The following is an 18,063-nucleotide window of genomic DNA, read 5'->3' as shown; positions in this document are numbered from 1 at the left end:
TGATGGGAGCATCTGCTGGGTGTCAGGGCAGACAATGACATTGTAATGGGTTTGAAAACTCAGCAAGTCAACACTAGCTCCACAAACTCTTCCTCTTTGCCTGATCCCTTCAGGAGTGAGTGAAGCTGCATGGAATGGCTGAACACTTTGGTTTTTGAAGCAGACATGAACAATGGAACATTTTTCTCCAGCCGACACTCACCAGCTTGGTGCTGGAAAAGGTTCCTTTATACATTGAACTGAAAGCCTTGCTCCTGACCCAGCAGATTGGTGTTGAGTGGAGTTTCGGGAGATAAAGAGAGGCTGACAAGGGAGTAAATGAGCAAGTGAATAAATGTGCTTCTCAAATTTCCCAGCAACACTGAGAGTACAGGGTTAAGACATGAAGGAGGAAGCATGAAGAGTCGAATAAATTTTTTACACAGACATGGTACGAGTGAGTACAGAGAACAGAACATTCAATTGGTTTAAATTTACAAATTTTAAGCTGAATTAGGATACAGATAAGAAAGAACTGATACATATACATGCAAAATCAGTAAGAAATATGTAACTATATTACTGACATGTGTAATTCATAATAGCGGAGTTAAGATTTAGAGAGCATAAAAAAGCCATCTTTTCAATTTGATGGTTGTTTTTTTTAAGAGGAGAGGTGTTATGATGTCAAAAGTGTGTGTGGTCCCTTTAGGAGAGTAGGGTGCTCAAATGAGTCTGTGACTAGCTGTCAGTGTCACAGAGAATACTGAGAATTGAAAGTACATAACAATTGGCGGTGAGGTTATTAACATTAGTTTGGGTTGGGCTGTTTTTGAAGTTAACCAGATTCGAATTTAAACAATTAATTTAAAATATGCCCAGGATACAAAATCCAATTGGATTTAAATCTCCATCATTCAATAAGATCATGGCTGATCTGTTTGTGTTTCCAATTCCACATTCCCATTGAGTCTAATCAGCCTCGACCCTTCTGTGTGACAAAAATCTGTTATCTCTACTTCAAAATATTCACTGCCACTGCCTCCACCACCTTCTGATACAGTTGTTGAACTTTCGAAACAGTGTACCCTGAAGGAAATATCCATTAGAAAACTGGGAGACGAGCAGAACCCAGAGTGTCCAGAAAGAAGCCGTTTTCAGATTGGCCGTATATGACGAGTGTGCCCCAAGTGTTCAGTGTTGGGCCCTCAACTGTTTCCAATTTCTCTCACTGTGGGGATTGAAGGCATGGGGATTACATTCACAGATGACACAAAGATGGAGAGAAAGTAGGTTGTCGAAGATGACAGGACAGGGGCCAGACCGATAGAGATATGTTCAATGACGAGATAGAAATCAGCAGATGGTGTATAATTTGGGAAAATGCAAAGTTGTTTGATTAGAAGAAACAAAATGTTGTGTATTATTGCAATGAGACTAACTGAAGAGTTAAAAACAAAAGTGTAGGTGTGATGTTTTAGTTATTCCTGGCTACTGGTGAAATTGCATCTCAAAAACTGTGCACAGTTTTGGTCTCCTTATTGAAGGAAGAATATAAATGCATTGGAGGTGGTTCAGAGGAGGTTTATTTTATTGACCCCTGGAATGTGTGGGCTGTGTGATGAAGAAAGATTGGAAAGGCTGACCTTGATCTCACTCGTGTTGAGAAGAGTAAGGGGTTTCCCTGTCCTACAGTATTCTTCAAACCCTTATCTGACCCCCTCATAGTCATACCCTCCTACCCCTTACTACACCATGGAATTGGACTGCCTGATCCTGAGGCTTATAACCTCTTTCTGGAACAAGGTCTCCAGGTATCTCCGCACCTCCCTGATGTGTCACCAATTAATTCAACTCAGCCTCCAATCCAAACACCCTGAGTGGGAGTTGATGTAGTTTTATACATTCACTACAGATGTGCTTACCCTAAATCACTTTAATTCAATAAAGAACTGCTGATTTCACTTACAAATGAAAGATAGCCATTCCTTTAATAAACCAGAAATTGTCTCCAGGGTTTGTATTAAAGTTTTATGCTCTCCATTTATTGACCTTCCCTGACTGAGGTTACCTGAAGCAGTAGAAGATGACAAGAGGATATAGATTGGTTGATCCTTCGCAAATGGAATTCATTCAGATAAATGTGTATCAGTGGACTGAGCTCTCCCTGACCATGTGAGTGAGGTGAGGGCAGAGTGACAGCCCTTGACATCAAGGCCACTTTGATGGTGTGTGGCATCAAGGAGCCTGAGCAATGCAGCAGCTTTTCACCTGCTGTTCCAGGGAAAGGATCAACATCTGGATCCCTCTGAGCAACTCCTGGGAATTCTGTCATCCCGAAGGGACAAGTCCTCCTCCTCAGTTCTGGATAACAGCATCAAGTCAGCCACACACTGTCCGAAGTGTTTTGGGGAGCTGAACTGAACTCTTGTAGCCCTTGTGCCATGCTCTGCTGGAAGGTTGGGAACCATTTGGGTAGACAGACCAATCAATATTGTTGATTGTTAAACAGGAAGGTGAATATGTCCCGGTCATTAGCCCTTCCTGCCCCAATATGGAGCAGAACATGTTTGAAATGACCAAATGTGTAAAAACCCATTGCCAGTCCATCAACAAAGAGCCAATCTGCTCCAAACACTCCGTTAGTGATCTCTCTGTATTATGTTCAGATGCTTTCCCATTAAGTGCCCAGGGAGCCCACCCTTACACTCTTGGGTTTTGATAGCTCTTCTATCGCCGATGTACCCGCCTGAACCCCTCCAATTGGTCCTGTACTGGAGAAAGCTGATCCCAGTGCTTTCGATGGATGAATCAGTGTGTCTACGAGATATATTCCCCGTTCTCGACCTGCGCACATGTGGGCACAGGATTTTCCCCATTCATCATACACCATCGGGCACATGTATTTGAGGTGGGTACTATCCCTTTAGAGCACCAAGGGGGGGATCATTGAAGGAGAGAGATGCCATCTCCATTCTGGGTATGCACCTTCCCTGTCTACAATTGGAGTTCAGCTTCCTCTCAGCATCGTTTCCCTGTATTTTGGAAATTGAACACACCTTCCCTCTTTTCCCCGTTTATTGGGGAAGGTTTCCTTGGGGCCCTGCATTTCTGCTGTAAGAGCCCCTTCTGGCCACAATTGTAGCAGTGCCCTCCTGTTCCGGGGACCCCATCTATTTGCTCCCCTCGTGTTCCATGCCTTGATGGAGCAACTTTTCACTTCATACACCCTTTCCCTAAGGCTTCAGCTCTGACCACTTTCAAAACAGACACGAGACAGAGACTGAATCTTCTTCATCTTTATTCCCTTTTCCAGATTGACATTGACAGAAAACAGACTTCAATTAACAGCCCAGACAGAGGAAGCTGCACAAATTCACAGCCACAATGGAGCTTGAGGAAAACACTTGTGGAGATTTTCTCAATAACATGAGAATCCTGTCCCTTTAAACAGTGACAAAACCTTAAATTGGAACTGGCGGCTGAGCAGGAAGAAGATCTGGTTTACTGAAGCAGAGGCTTTGGAGGTTCACATTGTTTTGTACAGCTGACAGTCTTCAGCATCTTTGAGAGGTTTTACTTGGCATCACCGGTTAACACTGTTGTCATCAAATGCCACCAGTTCAGGGACAGAATGGGGTTAGATACAGAGTAAAGCTCTCCCCCTGCACTGTCCCAATTATCTGCCTTAACCCTTGAACCTCAGAAGTGTCTTTGAGCCAGTCCTGAGAAGGAAGAGAGTTGAAATTTAGTGCTGACAATGACCTTTGTCCTGCCAGCTCAGCCCTGTTCTATTTAAAGTTGTGTCTCCTTTGTGGACTGTCTCGAACCCTCTACACACATTCTGATCTCCTGATGCTCTTGCTGAGGGGAGAGGGGAGGGTCACGTGGGTGAGGGCACAGGAGAAGCGAGCATTGGACTCCCAGTCAGACCCAGAGAGGGTCAGCAGGCTGCTGACACTGTAGGTGCTGTCTGAAGCTCGCAGGTAGTTGCTGGTCTGGACCCCGTCCGAAATGGCTGCACCATCCTTCTTCCACTGCACCTCCAGCTCATCGGGATAGAAGTGATTGGCAAGGCACACCAGGGTGGCAGTGCCCTTGGCATTGACCTGCTCTGGGGAGGGGGGCAGCAGGGTCAGCTTGGGCTGAGAGTTCTCACGGCCTGAAAGACAAGAGAAACAATTTTAATCCCTGCCATTCAAAGGGATTTCAACTCTCAGAACGTTCATTGGCAAAACAATCCATTTGAACATTTGCAAACAATACTTACAAACCTGCGAAAAGAATGGACATTTATTAAACTTTCTCTTTGATGTTGGGCATCGAAGTCCCCCACCCAGAGTACAATCTGTGCCATCAATGCCCTCAGTGTTTCCTCCAAGTGTTCAACGTGGAGGAGATGTTGATATATCAGCCAAGAGAGGGCAGTGTGTTTTAATAAGCAGGTGGTTCCATACAATCATACAGTACAGAAGAGGCCATTCACCCCATTAAGTCTTTACAACTAAGATATTGGAAATCTACTCTCCACCCATTTTCCAGAACTGGGCCCATAACATTGAATATTATCCAAGTACTGCTCAAGTTTGTGAGGTTTGCTGCCTCAACTACCCTCCCAAGGCAATGTATCCAAGACCCCCACCCTCTGGGGGAAGAAACATTTCTTCACATCCCCTCTAAACCTTGCACATTGAATGTGTGCCATCCTGTTATTGTCCCTCTGTCTGAGGGGAACAGTTACTATCTTCCTACCCTGTGCACTTCCCCCATACCCTGCACCTCTCTGTCAGATCCTCCCCCTCAACCTTCTCTGCTCCAAAGTAAACAATCCAAGTGTATCTAGCCTCTCACCACATTGTCTCAGATGCTCCATGCCAGGCAACGTCCTGGTCAATCTCCTCTGCGCCCCCTTCCAGTGTAATCACATCCTTCCTACAGTGTGGTGACTGTAACTGCACATAGTCCTCCGGCTGAGGCCTAACCAAAGTTCTGCATCACTCAAACATATCCTTCCTGCTCTTATAATCTTCACCTGAAATTACAAAGACAGCTATCCAATATGCCTTCATAACTGCTCTAATAACCTGCCCTGGCACTTTCAGGTATCAGTAGACAATCACTCCATGATTATGTTCTCACACAGATTCCCAGTGTCCTGCCATTCATTGAGTACTCCATTGTCTTGTTAATTCCTCCAAAGTGCGATGTCTCACATTTATCAGATTTAAATTCCAGCTGCCTCTGATTTGCCCATCTGATCAATCCTGAATCCTAAGACCATCTTCCTCACTTTCAACCATCCAGCCAATCTTCATGTTGTCCACAAACTCAGTATCATCCCCTCCTGCATTCTCATTGACATTGTTTGTATATATTATAATCAGTGAGGGTCCCAGCACTTATCACTGTGACATGTGGCCCATGTCAGTCGCCCATGTGGGACCTTGTCAAAGGCTTTGCTGAAATACAAACATACTACACACCCTCATCTACACACCCAGTGACCTCGACAAAATTCCACCAGATTTGTTGGCCCTGGTCTCCCTCTGACAAAGCCACACTGACTATCCCTGAAATGGAGATTCATTCTGTTTTCAAAACTTCCTCCAATTGTATCCCTACCACTGATGTGAGACAGACAGGTTTTCCTTGCCCATGCTTGACCTGATGCTATAAGACTTCACGGGGTCCAGAGTCAATGTTGAGCACTCCCAGGGTCACTCCTGAAATACCATGAGAGCAGGAAGTGTGGTCAGTGACAGCAGTTGGAGATCCAGGTTTCGGAGCTTGAGCAGCAGCTGCTGTCAGTGCCGAATGTCCGTGAGGCTGAGAGCTCCGTGGAGAGCACGTTTCTAGATGTGGTCACTCTGCAGCATCAGAGTATGCAGGGAGAGAGGGAATGGGGGAGCAGCAGACAGTTCAAAAGAACCAGGCAGCTAATACAGGAATCCTCTGAATGTATCCCACTCTCCAACCAGTTTGGAATCCTGATGAGAATGATGGTGTGCAGCCGGAGCCAAGTCCATGGCACCATGGGGGACTCAGCTGTGCAGGGGGGCACAAGGAAGACTGGAAGAGCGATAGTGAGAGGAGATTTGATAGTGAGGGCAATCGATAGATGTTTCTGCAGCTGCAGATGGGAATCCAGGATGGTGTGTTGTCTCCCTGGTGCCAGGGTCAAGGATGTCACTGAGCAGCTGCAGAGCACACTGAGGGGAGAGGGGGAACAGGCAGCAATCGTGGTCCACATCGGTCCCAGTGACAGAGGGAGGAAAGGGATATGGTCCTGCAGTCAGAATTTAGGGAGCTCAGGAGGGAATTAGCAGCAGGAGCACAAAAGTAGGAATCTCTGGATTACTCCCAGTGCCCCATACAAGTGAGAATAGGAACCGAAGGATAACACAGGTGAATGTGGAGCCGGAAAGACCGTCCAGGAGGGAGGGCCTTAAATTCTATGGAGTTGGAGTTGACTCCAGAAGAGGTCTGGGACAGACTGGAGGGCTTGCTCCTGAACAGAATTGGGACTGAGTTTTTTGTAGGTGATTTGCTGGTGCTTTTGGAGAGACTTTAAACTAACTTTGCAGGGTTGTGGGGACCAGGAGATAATATCACAGAGGAGCTCCAAGGCCTACAGAATCCTGGGAAGATAGATAACACCAGAATAAGGAATAGTAACTGAGCAGGCAGAGTGAGGGAATGAGCAATAAATTCTAATTCTGGGAGACTGTGCATATATGAGCCTACACCAAGTATAGGGAATCAGACTAGGGAGTTACATACAAAGAGTGCCAAGTGGAAACCTGATGTTGTTGCTCGAACAGAGGCCGGACTAAAAGAAGGGCAGGACTGTGTCTTCAATATTCCTGGATACAAGGTGTTCAGGAAAGAGAGAACAGGAGGAAAAGGATGGGGACTGGTGGGAATAGTTAAGGAGATCAGTGCAGAGCTGGAGAAAGAGGATGTCCCAGAAGGGTGAAGGACAGAATCGATTTGGCTCAAGATAAAGAACAAAAAAGGTGCAATCAGATTGTTCAGTGCAGTCTGTAGCTCACCGACTAGTGGGCAGGACGTCAAGGGACAAATCTGCAAGAAATTTACGATGAGTTGCAAATATTATAGAGTCATTACAATGGAGACATGTAATTATACAAAGTTCAACTGGATTAGTAGCATTGTGAAGGGCAGAGAGGGGCCAGAGTTGTGAGAGTGTGTTCAGATGAATTTTCTCCAGCCGTCTGTTTCCAGTCCAATGAGAAAGACGGCTCTGCTAGACCTGGATCTTGGGAATGAGGAGGACCAAGTAGATCAAGTGTCAGTGAGAGGACATTTAGGGAAGAGTAATCATTGAATCACAAGGTTTAGAGTGACCGTGGAAAAGTACAAAGGGAAATCCAGAGTAACATCATGATCGTAGATCATATCGCATGGATCACCTCCAAATGTCTCACACTTTGCAATTTTCACATTTTTTTAAAAAAGCAACAGGAGATTGGTGAGTTACTTCCCTCAGTATTTTCTGTTGAGTAAGACATGGAAGCTAAGGGAATTCAGGAAATAAACAGGGATGTCTTGAAAAGAGTCTGCATTGCAGAAGAGGAGGTGCAGGAATGTAAATAAATCCATTGGACCTTATCAGATCTATCCAAGACTTCTGTGTGAAGCTACGGAGCAGACTGCAGCACCCCTTGCAGAGATATTTGTGCCACTTTTAGGTACGGTGAGATATGGGAAGGCTGGAGATTGGCTAATGTTGTGTCATTATTTCAGATTGGCTGCAAGGAAAATCCAGAGAACTATAGACCAGTGTGTGTGACATCAGTGATGGGTAAGTTATTGGAGAGGACTCTGAGAGACAAGATCTACATGGATTTGTAAAGCCAGGGATTGATCAATGATATTCAACATGGATTTGTGCAGGGGAAATTGTGTCTCACAAATTTAACTGAGTTTTTTAAAGAGGTGACCAAGAAGATAAATGAAGGCAGAGCAGTTTTCTGCATGGATTTTAGCAAGGCCTTTGACAAGGCTTGAAGTGGTTGTTTGGATAATAAGGTTAGATCACATTGAATCGAGTGATAGCTACAGCTTGTCAGTTTGATATAAAATTGGCTTTACAGTAGGGCCAGAGTGGGTTGGTAGAAGTGGTGTTGTTCAGACTGGAAGCAAGTGACCAGCGGTATGCCGCCAGGATCAGTTCTGGCTTCACCGTTATTCATCATATACATCAGCCATTTGGATGAGAATCCAGGAGGCATGGTGAAACAACTACAAAGAAGCTGGTATGCCATCACCAAGTCACCCTTTATTTACAGAGTACACTGGCTGCAGCCAGCCAGCTTGGAGTCAGTCTCTGAACTCAGGAGACTCTCTGAATTCCCTGTTATATCAGTCAGCCAGGGTTCCCTGATTGGCCCAGGTTAACAACCCCAATCAAGGATCTCATAGTCAATAAGATCTACTTGGGTCCAATCATTGTACATGGTTAGTAAGTTTGCTGATGAATTCAAGATTGGTGGCACAATGAACAATGAATGGTACAATGTGATCTCGATTAACTGGGCCAGTGGGCTGAGGAATGTCAGGTGGATATTAAATCAGACAAATGTGAGGAGTTGCATTTTTTTTAAGACAAACCAGGGCAGGACTTACACAGTTAATGGGAAGGCTCTGTGGAGTGCTGCCAAAGATGGAGAACTAGGGGTGCAGGTATACAATTCCTTGAAAGTGGCACCACAGGTAGAGACAGGGTGGGAAAATAAGTATTTGGCACACTTGCCTTCTTGGCAAGAGCATTAAGTACAGGAATCAGAATGTCATTACGGCTGTACGAGACATTGGTAAGGCCACACTTGGAGTACTGCATATAATTCTAGTTGCCCTACTAAAGGAAGGGTGTTATTAAACTGGAAAGGCTGTTAAAAATATACAAGCATGTTCTTGAGAATGGAAGATTTGAGTTATGAGGAAGATTGATTAGACTGGCACTATTTTCCCCTGGAGTTAAGGAAGCTGAGGGGTGACCATTTTGAGATTTATAAAATCATGAGGAGCATGGATGAGGTAAATAGCCAAGGTCTGTTCCCCAGGGTAGGGTAGTCTGAAACTGAAGAGCATCGGTTTAACATGAGAGAGGAAAGATTCAGAAGAGAACTGAGGAGCAACTTATTCACACAGGTGGTGGTGAATATATGCCAGAGGAAGTGGTAAAAGTGAGTACAATTGTAACAGTTAAAAGTCCATTGGATAGGTAAATGGATAGGAAAGGTTTACAGGGATATGGGCCAAACCCAGACAAATGGGATGAGTGGGCAAAGATAAGGTGAATAATTCAGGAAGGATGTGGATATTTTACAAGGAGAAAGCTGACAGGAGACTTGACTGAGAAATTCAAAATCCAGAGGGATGTGGACAGAGTAAGTAGAGAGAAAATGTTCCTAATCAGGAAAGGATTGAGTGGGAGAAGCCACAGATTGGAGGCAATTGGTCCAAGAAGTAAAAGTGAGATGGGGAACAACTTTTTCAGCCAGTGAGTGGTTAAGGTGTGGAATGCACTGCCTGAGAGTGTGGTGGAGGCAGCTTCAATTGAAACATTCCGAAGGGAATGAGACCATTATTTGAAAAGGAACCATGTGCAGGGTGACAGGGAGAAGGCAGGAGAAAGACACTCAGTGAGGGGACCTAATTGAGGTATACAAGATAATGAGAGGCATAGATAGAGTTGATAGCCAGAGACTATTTCCCAGAGCAGAAATGACTAACACGAGGGGTCATAGTTTTAAGCTGGTTGGAGGAAAGTATAGAGGAGATGTCAGAGGCGGGTTCTTACAAAGAGAGTTGTGGAGAGCATGGCAACAGTTGTGGAAGGAAGGTCATTGGGGACATTTAAGAGACTACTGGATATGCATATGGTCACAGAAATTTGAGAGTGCATACATGAGGATCAGTGGTCGGCACAACATCGTGGGCTGAAGGGCCTGTTCTGTGCTGTACTGTTCTATGTTCTATGTTCTATGAATTGCCCATTCGGAGAGCCAGTACAGACAGGATGGGTGGCCTCCTTATGCACTGTAACAATTCTGTGATTGTGTGATTGAGCAGAGTTAAAGCTGGGGGAGGTGGGAGCTCGGTGTCTCACTGTGCTGCTGCTGCTGCTGCTGCTACTGCTGCTGAGGTCAGTGAGATCAGAGACTGGGACAGGGAGCCAGAGCTCACATCAGACTCTGCCCGTGTCTGTCACACTGAGACTGGCAGGAGGCTACTCACTGATTTCACTCCATGCTGCAGGAATGGGACCACAGGCTGTAAATGGACAGAGCTCCTCCACACGGTGAGTAAAACTTACTGACTTATATCTTACTGCTTAAAGGGGGCAATGGAACTCAAGAAATACAGCTGGATACCCTGTTAGACACAGTGCTTCTCAATAAACCATTTCATTCACTGCAGCTCCCCACCAACACCTTCAACAATTCAGCATTTGTGTTTTAGAAAGTTTCAGTATTGAAAAGGTTAATAACGGAGGATTGAGGTTTACTTACTCAGTCTGAGCTTGGTTCCTTTACCGAACATAAGAGGGTAGCTGTCATACTGCTGACAGTAATAGTCAGCAACATCCTCATTCTGAACGTTACTGATTTTCAGGGTGAAACTGGTCCCTGACCCACTGCCGGTGAATCGATTGGAGACTCCTGTGAATCGATCTGTTGCGTCATAGATCAGGAGAGAGGGTTTCTGACCATCTCGCTGCTGGTACCATGCAATGTTATCGTAAATGTCTTGACTGGCTGTGCAGGTGATGGTTGCAGTGTGGCCCAGTCCCACTGACAGCACCGGGGGAGACTGGCTCATGATGATGTCCCCACTGATACCTGAGGGGTCAGAGAAACACAGTAAAGTCAGAACTGTCACAGAAAGAGCCTGTCAAATGAGAGATTGTTGGAGACACTGAGCTTTCCTCTGGTTTCAGCATTTTCCCTTCAATCACAAGTCAGTGGAATTGGAGTGAAATGGAGAGCAGCTAAAGATTCAAGGTGGAAGGAGAGCGATTTGTACCTGCGACACAGAATGCCAGGGGCCAGATCAGCTGGATGTGTGAAATCATGGTGTGTGCTCCTGTCCCTGTGTCTAGTTCCTGATAAACTCTCCCTTCATTTGGCTCTGCTTTATAAAGCTGCAGCCTGTGAGAGTCTGACTGGGTGTTCCTCAGTATGTAAATGGCATCAGGCAGAGAGAGCCACATCAGCACCTCACACTTCCTCTTCCCTCTCGCTCCCATTTCACATCTTGCAGTCTCTCTCTCTGTTTCCATTTATATCTATGCCTGTCGTACACTGACTCACTGCTTCATTTTTTTCTCCATTTCCCTCTCTGTCCTCTCCCAATTACTTCTTCTCTCTCTCTCTGTCTCTTTGTCTCCATGTCTGGATGTCACTCTCTCTACCTCCTACTCCCTCAGTGTTGGTTGGTCACTGTCTCTCTCTCTCTCTCTTTCTGAACATCTTTTTCTCTCCTACTCCCTTTACTTGATCTGTTTGCTCACTCCTTTTTCCCTTTACTCTCAGATTATCACTGTCTCAATCTCTCTTTGTCTGCCTCCCTCTCTCCATCTCTCTATAGTTCTTGAACAGATCTCTATAGCATTGTGACACTGAGTCCTGGGACAGCAGTTAAATGCCTCCTCCTCTCTCTAACTCAAACTCACAACATGCACCTCACTCACTGTCTCTCTGTCTCAGACCATCATTGACCCGAACAGCACTGATTGAGGCCATTTGGCCCATTTTGTCTGTGCTGTTCAACAAAGATCTGATGACAGTAATCCCATTCTCAAGCTCTTGGTCCATTACCCTGGAGGCTACAGCAGCACAAGTGAATATCTAAACACTGCTTCAATGTTCTGAGAGTTTGTGACTCAACCAACTTTTCAGACAGTGAGTTCCAGACTCCTATATTCTCTGGATGAAAATATTTCTCCTCAACTCTCTTGTCAGCCTCTACCTTGATTGGGCCTGGACTCACTCAAGTTCAGAAGGATAAGAGGGGATCTGGTTGAAACATATAAAATTCTAACAGGGCTGGACAGGGAGGATGTTTCCCCTGGTTGTGTAGTCTGGAACCAGGGGACACAGTCTCAGGGGGATACAGGATAGACCATTTCAGACTGAAATGAGGAAACATTTGTTCACTCAGATGATGGTCGATCTGTGGAATTCTCTCCCACTGAAGGCTGTGGAGGACAACATGATGAATATATACAAAAAAAAACATTTTTACATTTTGCAAGATCAAGGAGGTTGGGGAGAAAGCAGAAATATGGCATTGAGAGATAGGATCAGCCATGATCATATTTAATGATAGACGCGACTCAAAGGGCTGAATGGCCTACTCCTGCTCTGGGTTTCTATGTTTCTATGTCGATGTTACCTTCAATCTCTGCACCTGGTGATTAACCACGTTATTCATGGAAAATGTGCTTTCCTCCCCACTCTAACTCTGCCCTCATAACCTACACCCCTCTACCAGGTACACACTCAACCTTCATGGCTCCAATGAAAACAACCCCAGCCTTTCCAATCTTTCCTCATTGCTCAGACTCTCCAGGCCAGGCAGCATCCCCTCTGCACCCTCTCGAATACAATCACATCCTTCCCATAATGTCATAGTTTTGATCTTTTCATGATGGGATCATTTAGCACTGTCTACCACTTGCTGCTTCCATTGTTTGGCATGCAAGAAATCCTCACGTCACCAGAGTAAGACCTCATTTCTAAATATTCAGTGCTTCTTTATGAATGCCTCTAGCACTCTTCATCAGACCAGAGTTGATTGCCCTGTGGTTAATGGTAATTGTAGAGTAGGGATATTCCAGATGATTGATTCACAGTTCTTGTTAAATACAATTCTGTTGCTACTGATGACACCAGTCCCTCCTGGATGATATTTTAAATTGCTGGAAGTGTTTGAAATCGAGCACAATGGTAACATGCTAGAGGGTGTCCACAATGTGGAGGCAAGACATCATCTCACAACCACTGTGCGCTCCTTCTGATACCATTGTGGAAAAAAATGTGATCAATAGACAGGCGAAGACAAGTCAAACATGCTTTGGTTGGTTCACTTGCGAACTGCAGAAGGTCCAGTCTGGCAGCTGTATCCTTTAGTCAGCTCAAATCACTAGTCGTGCTTCTTAAGCAACAGTTGGTTTTGGACATTGAAATCTCCCACACAATGCTCATTCTCACTTGTGCCATTCAGTGCTGCCTTCAGGTGGTGGTCAGCATGAAGGACTACTGATTCATCAGCCAAAGGGAGGCATTAGGTGGTCAACAACAGGTTTCCTTGCCCTTCCCTCCAGACTGTATACGGATGTGCCAACATTCTGCTGGGTCTGTCCTTCCTTTGGAAGAAAACATACCTCTGATAGCTAAGTATGATATGTGTAGATCTGTCTGTAAGAATGACGGTTTCTCATGGTGATGTCTGGGACGTTTGTCTGCAAATTATGATTCTGACGGGAAGGTACAGTCAGACTATTGCTTGACAAGTCTGTGAGACAGCACTAAAAATATTGATGTAAGCACTCCAGATACTAGTGCAAGGTCGACAGAGTTGTGTTTGTTATTGTCATTTTTAGTGTCTTGATCTGTTCTGTCTGGTTTCATTCCTTTTCTTAGACTCATAGCGGTTTGCTACAACTGAGTGACTTGCTCAGCCACTTCAGAGGGCATTTCAGAGTCACCCACATTGCTCAGTGGTGAGTCACTTGTAAGCCAGATTTCCATCAGGATGGCAGATTTCCCTCCCTAAAGGAGATTTGTGAACCAGACGTTTTAAAAAATGATGACTGTTAACAATGATTTTGTTGTTGCCATTGCATTAGCATTTAAATTGAGATTATCAATTTAACCACCTGCCATGGAAGGATTCAATCCCATGTCCCTGGAGGATTAACCTGGGGGGGGTCTCAAATACTACTTGTGCCTCTGCCTCCCCTTGTTAATGGTTCCTATGTGGATTATGGAAATTGCATCTTCCCCCTCCTCTACCTTGCTCTCTCCAGCTGCAAGAAGCCTGTCATAACCTTAGCTATAAATACGGTAAACAACCTAATCCCTGTACATTTCCCCATCTGCATTTCATCCCATGCTGGCCACTGTACTTATAGTCATTTTCCTCATCCACTCTGCAGACTTTATCCTCATCCAACAGGCAACATGAATCCTGTACCTTTTAGATAAAAGCAAAGGCTGTGGCACAGAAGTATGGACATTACCAATGCACCGTAAGACCCCTGATTCAAGATATATGACTGCCTTGTTCATGTTTGGTGGATCACACCATTAAACTTACTCATGCATTTATTTAAGCCTAAGAAAAAAAAAATAAGAAGAAACACGTTATGGATATTAATTCAGCATATAGAGTCATAGAGTCATACAGCATGGAAACAGACCCTTCGGTCCAACCCGTCCATGCCAACCAGATATCTCAACCCAATCTAGTCCCACCTGCCTGCCGGCCCATATCCCTCCAAATCCTTCCTCTTCATATAACCATCCAGATGCCTTTTAAATGTTGCAATTATACTAGCCTCCACCACTTCCTCTGGCGACTCATTCCAGACGCATACCACCCACTTTGAAAATAAAAAGCATCTTTCATACTCAGTGTGGGATCAGAGGGGTAAGGTCAAGGAAGTCAATAAACTCCTTCCACAAAAGGAAATATGTTTTGATTTCAATCTCATCAACTGGCTTGGAATCTATTAAAATGTTGGACTCCAGTTCAGCAGCTCCATGTTAAAGTTTCTTGATTAATTAACTTATTGTACATGGAATTATACACAATTGTGATGCTCTCTGTAAACTCAAATATGCTGCCGTTATAAAATACCAACCTTCATTGCCACCCTCTAAACAACCCTTTTTTATTTATTTAATTGAATTAAAATTTAATTTAAAATTTAGGGCTCCTTTTTAAGCTGGAATGATTCCTATGTTTACTCGTTCTTTTCTTATTCAATTCTCATTTATAAATTTTAAGTTTTAGAATCATAGAATCCCTACAGTGTGGAAACAGGCCAGTCGGCCCAACAAGTCCACACCAACCCTCCGAAGAGCATCCCACCCAGACCCATTCCCCCACTCTATTATTCTACATTTACCGCTGACTGATGGAACTAACCTACACATTCCTGAACACTATGGGTGATTTAGATTTCCAATTCTCCTAACCTGGACTTTGGATTGTGGAAGGAATCCAGAGCACCCAGAGGAAACCAATGCAGACACAGGAAGAATGTGCAAACTCCACACAGACAGTCACTTGAGGCTGGAATTGAAGCTGGGTCCCTGGTGCTGTGAGGTAATTTAATGTAAAATTGTATCCTGTGTTCAGTTCATTTTAATTTATCCCCTTTCATGTGATTGAGTAATATGACCACTTCAGCTCTTTATGTTGTTATAAACTATTAGCTATTTGTCCTTGGCCTCTAGCACTGCTCTGACTTTACTCTTTCTGATTTAGCATTGTTTGCAGTGACTTCCTGTGATGGATCCGTGGTAGACTTTTAAAAAATTGTGGTCCTCAATTGACTATTTTTATAAATTCCATTGACATCAGTAATTGCAGCCTGAAAATGTCTTTTTTGGGAACATTGTGACTTGCTCGAATATTGTGCCATATTCTTTTTGACAGTATAACCTGTAGTATTGTATCATTTAAATTGCAGGAATAATTGCCTTGATACAGACGTTTGTGGTCTCGTGTTGTTTCTTCCCCAGAAAAGCAATTTGAAAGGGAAAAGAATTGTTTCAGTATTTTTGACCTTCTGTCATTATAAACAAATTGAAGTGCACTCATGTTCCTTGTCTGAGGTGACTCTGGTCTCTTGGAGCTGTATTTGTAACTTACAATTGCAGCTGCTCATATATGGTTGCAGATATTCATGCTCTTCCAGATAATTCAAGTTAAATTGACTCTACAACATTGTTTAAAAAAAAATCAAACCTGGTCAATGTGAATATCGTCCTGATTAATCAGTGAAATTGAGCACTTCCTGCTAGAGAAGTGTAATGGAGGTTAATACAGTACTTCTTGAAGAATTAATTATTGATCTTCAAAATTAACTTTTCATTGAAAAGTTACATGAGCTATGACCAAAATGGGATATTCTTAAAAGGAAAATAAAAAAAGAATAATAATGAATCCAAGTAAAGGTACAAAAGATCAAAAGGGATCCTATTTAACAAGAAACTGAAACATCCAGGGACATGAGTGCTACTTGGAAGTTGGCAAATTTCTTTATGTTGCAGCTGGTTCATTTGTAGATGGAAGTGCTGTACATTTAAATTACTCTGGGAACTGGACTTGATCTAGTAACTAAGGAAATTTTTCGAGATTAAAAAATAGTTAGGAGAAAGGAGATTTTATCCTGGTTTGTTATAATTGTTCTGTTTAAGAATATTTTATAACTTAGTGAATAAATTTAATAGCAATTGCTTTCTCTTCTGCTCTCCTGCCAATTTTGATTCCTGACCATTTCTCTCATCCATGCCAAGGTGGGAAGCTATTCAGGGTGACATGGTGGCTCAGTGTTTATCACTGCTGCCTCACAGCACCATAAACCAAGGTTTGATGCCAGCCTTGGGCAACTGTAGTGTAATGGACGGTGAAGAAGGTTACATCAAGGTATAATGGGAACTCGATCTGATGGGCCAATTGGCTCAGGAGTAGCAGATGGTGTTTAATTTAGATAAATGTGAGGTGCTGCAGTTTGGTAAGACAAACCAGGGCAGGACTTATACACTTAATGGGAGGGTCCTAGGGAGAGATTTTGGGGTGCAGCTTCATAGTTCATTCAAAGTAGAGTCACAGGTTGACAGGTTAGTGAAGAAGGTATTTGGGACACTGGCCTTTATTAGTCAGAGCATTGAGTATTGGAACAAAACCTGAAATTGCTGGAAAAGCTCAGTAGGTATGGTAGCATCTGTGGAGAGAATCAGAGTTAATGTTTCAGGTCCAGTGACCCTTTTTTAAAATTGAGGAAGGATCACTGGACCCGAAATGTTAATTCTGATTCCTCCCCACGGGTGCTGCTAGGTCTGCTGAGCTTTTCCAGCAATTTCTATTTTTGATTCTGATTTTCGGCATCCAGTTATTTTGGTTTTTATTGGAGCTGTGATTTCATGTTGCGGCTGTACAGGACATTGGTTAGACCACTGTTGGAATACATCATTCAATTCTCGTCTCCCTGCTACAGGAAAGATGTTGTTACACTTGAAAGTATATAGAATAGATTTACAAGAATATTTCCAGGGTTTGGAGGGATTGACCTTTAAGGAGAGGCTGAATAGGCTGGCGCTATTTTCCCTGGAATGGTCAAGGCTGAAGGGTGACTTTGTAGAGGTGTATAAAGTCATGGGGCATGGAAAGGACCAATAGTAAACGATTTTTTTCCCGTGGTAAGGGAGACCAAAACTAGAGGTGAGAGGAGAAAGATTTAAAAGAGACCTAAGGGGCAACTTTTTCACACAGAAGGTGGTGCGTGTATGCAATGAGCTGCTAGAGGAAGTGGTAAAAGACATGAATAGGAAGGGTTGAGATGGATATGGGTCAAATGCTGGCAAATGAGACAAGATTAATTCAGGATATCTGGTTGGCATTTACGAGTTGGACCGAAGGGTGTGCTTCGATGTGTTACAACCCTATGCCTCTGTGGTTACCAGAAACTGATTCGCTCTCTCTCCTCCACCTCTCTCTCTCTTTCTCTCTCTGTCTTTCATCTTCCATCTCTTTCTCTATCTCTCCCTTTCTCTCAGTCTGTCTCTCATTCTCTCTCACACACACACACTGTCCCATAGCCACTCTCTCTAACTCCCTCACTTTCCCTCAGTCTGTCTCATAATCTCCATCTCTTACCATCTCACTCACAGACTCCTTATCTCGCTCTTATTGAAAACCTCTACCCGGTTATCAGTCCCTTTCTGTTCCTCCCTCTTTTTCTTTTCCTCCCTCTCTACTCTCTCTCCCTCCCTCATTCTGTCTCACACTCAGCCTGTCTCTTTTTGTCCTTCTCTGACACTC

The 18,063-nt window shown here is 43.9% G+C and overlaps 1 gene segment (V, D, J or C); it reads right to left on the bottom strand.

Moving 5' to 3' along the window:
• Positions 1-3,272: 3,272 nt before the first annotated feature.
• Positions 3,273-11,116, bottom strand: LOC148149315 (Ig kappa chain V region Mem5-like). The segment is given in 3 exon segments: positions 3,273-4,141; positions 10,518-10,847; positions 11,032-11,116. Coding segments are annotated over 3 exon segments (708 nt in total).
• Positions 11,117-18,063: the final 6,947 nt, after the last annotated feature.

Source organism: Chiloscyllium plagiosum, unplaced genomic scaffold (genome assembly GCF_037043375.1).
Source record: "Chiloscyllium plagiosum isolate Xiang-an unplaced genomic scaffold, Cpla_swu_hap1 HiC_scaffold_9, whole genome shotgun sequence".
Classification (NCBI taxonomy): domain Eukaryota; kingdom Metazoa; phylum Chordata; class Chondrichthyes; order Orectolobiformes; family Hemiscylliidae; genus Chiloscyllium; species Chiloscyllium plagiosum.
This window is presented reverse-complemented; position numbering and strand designations above follow the sequence as displayed.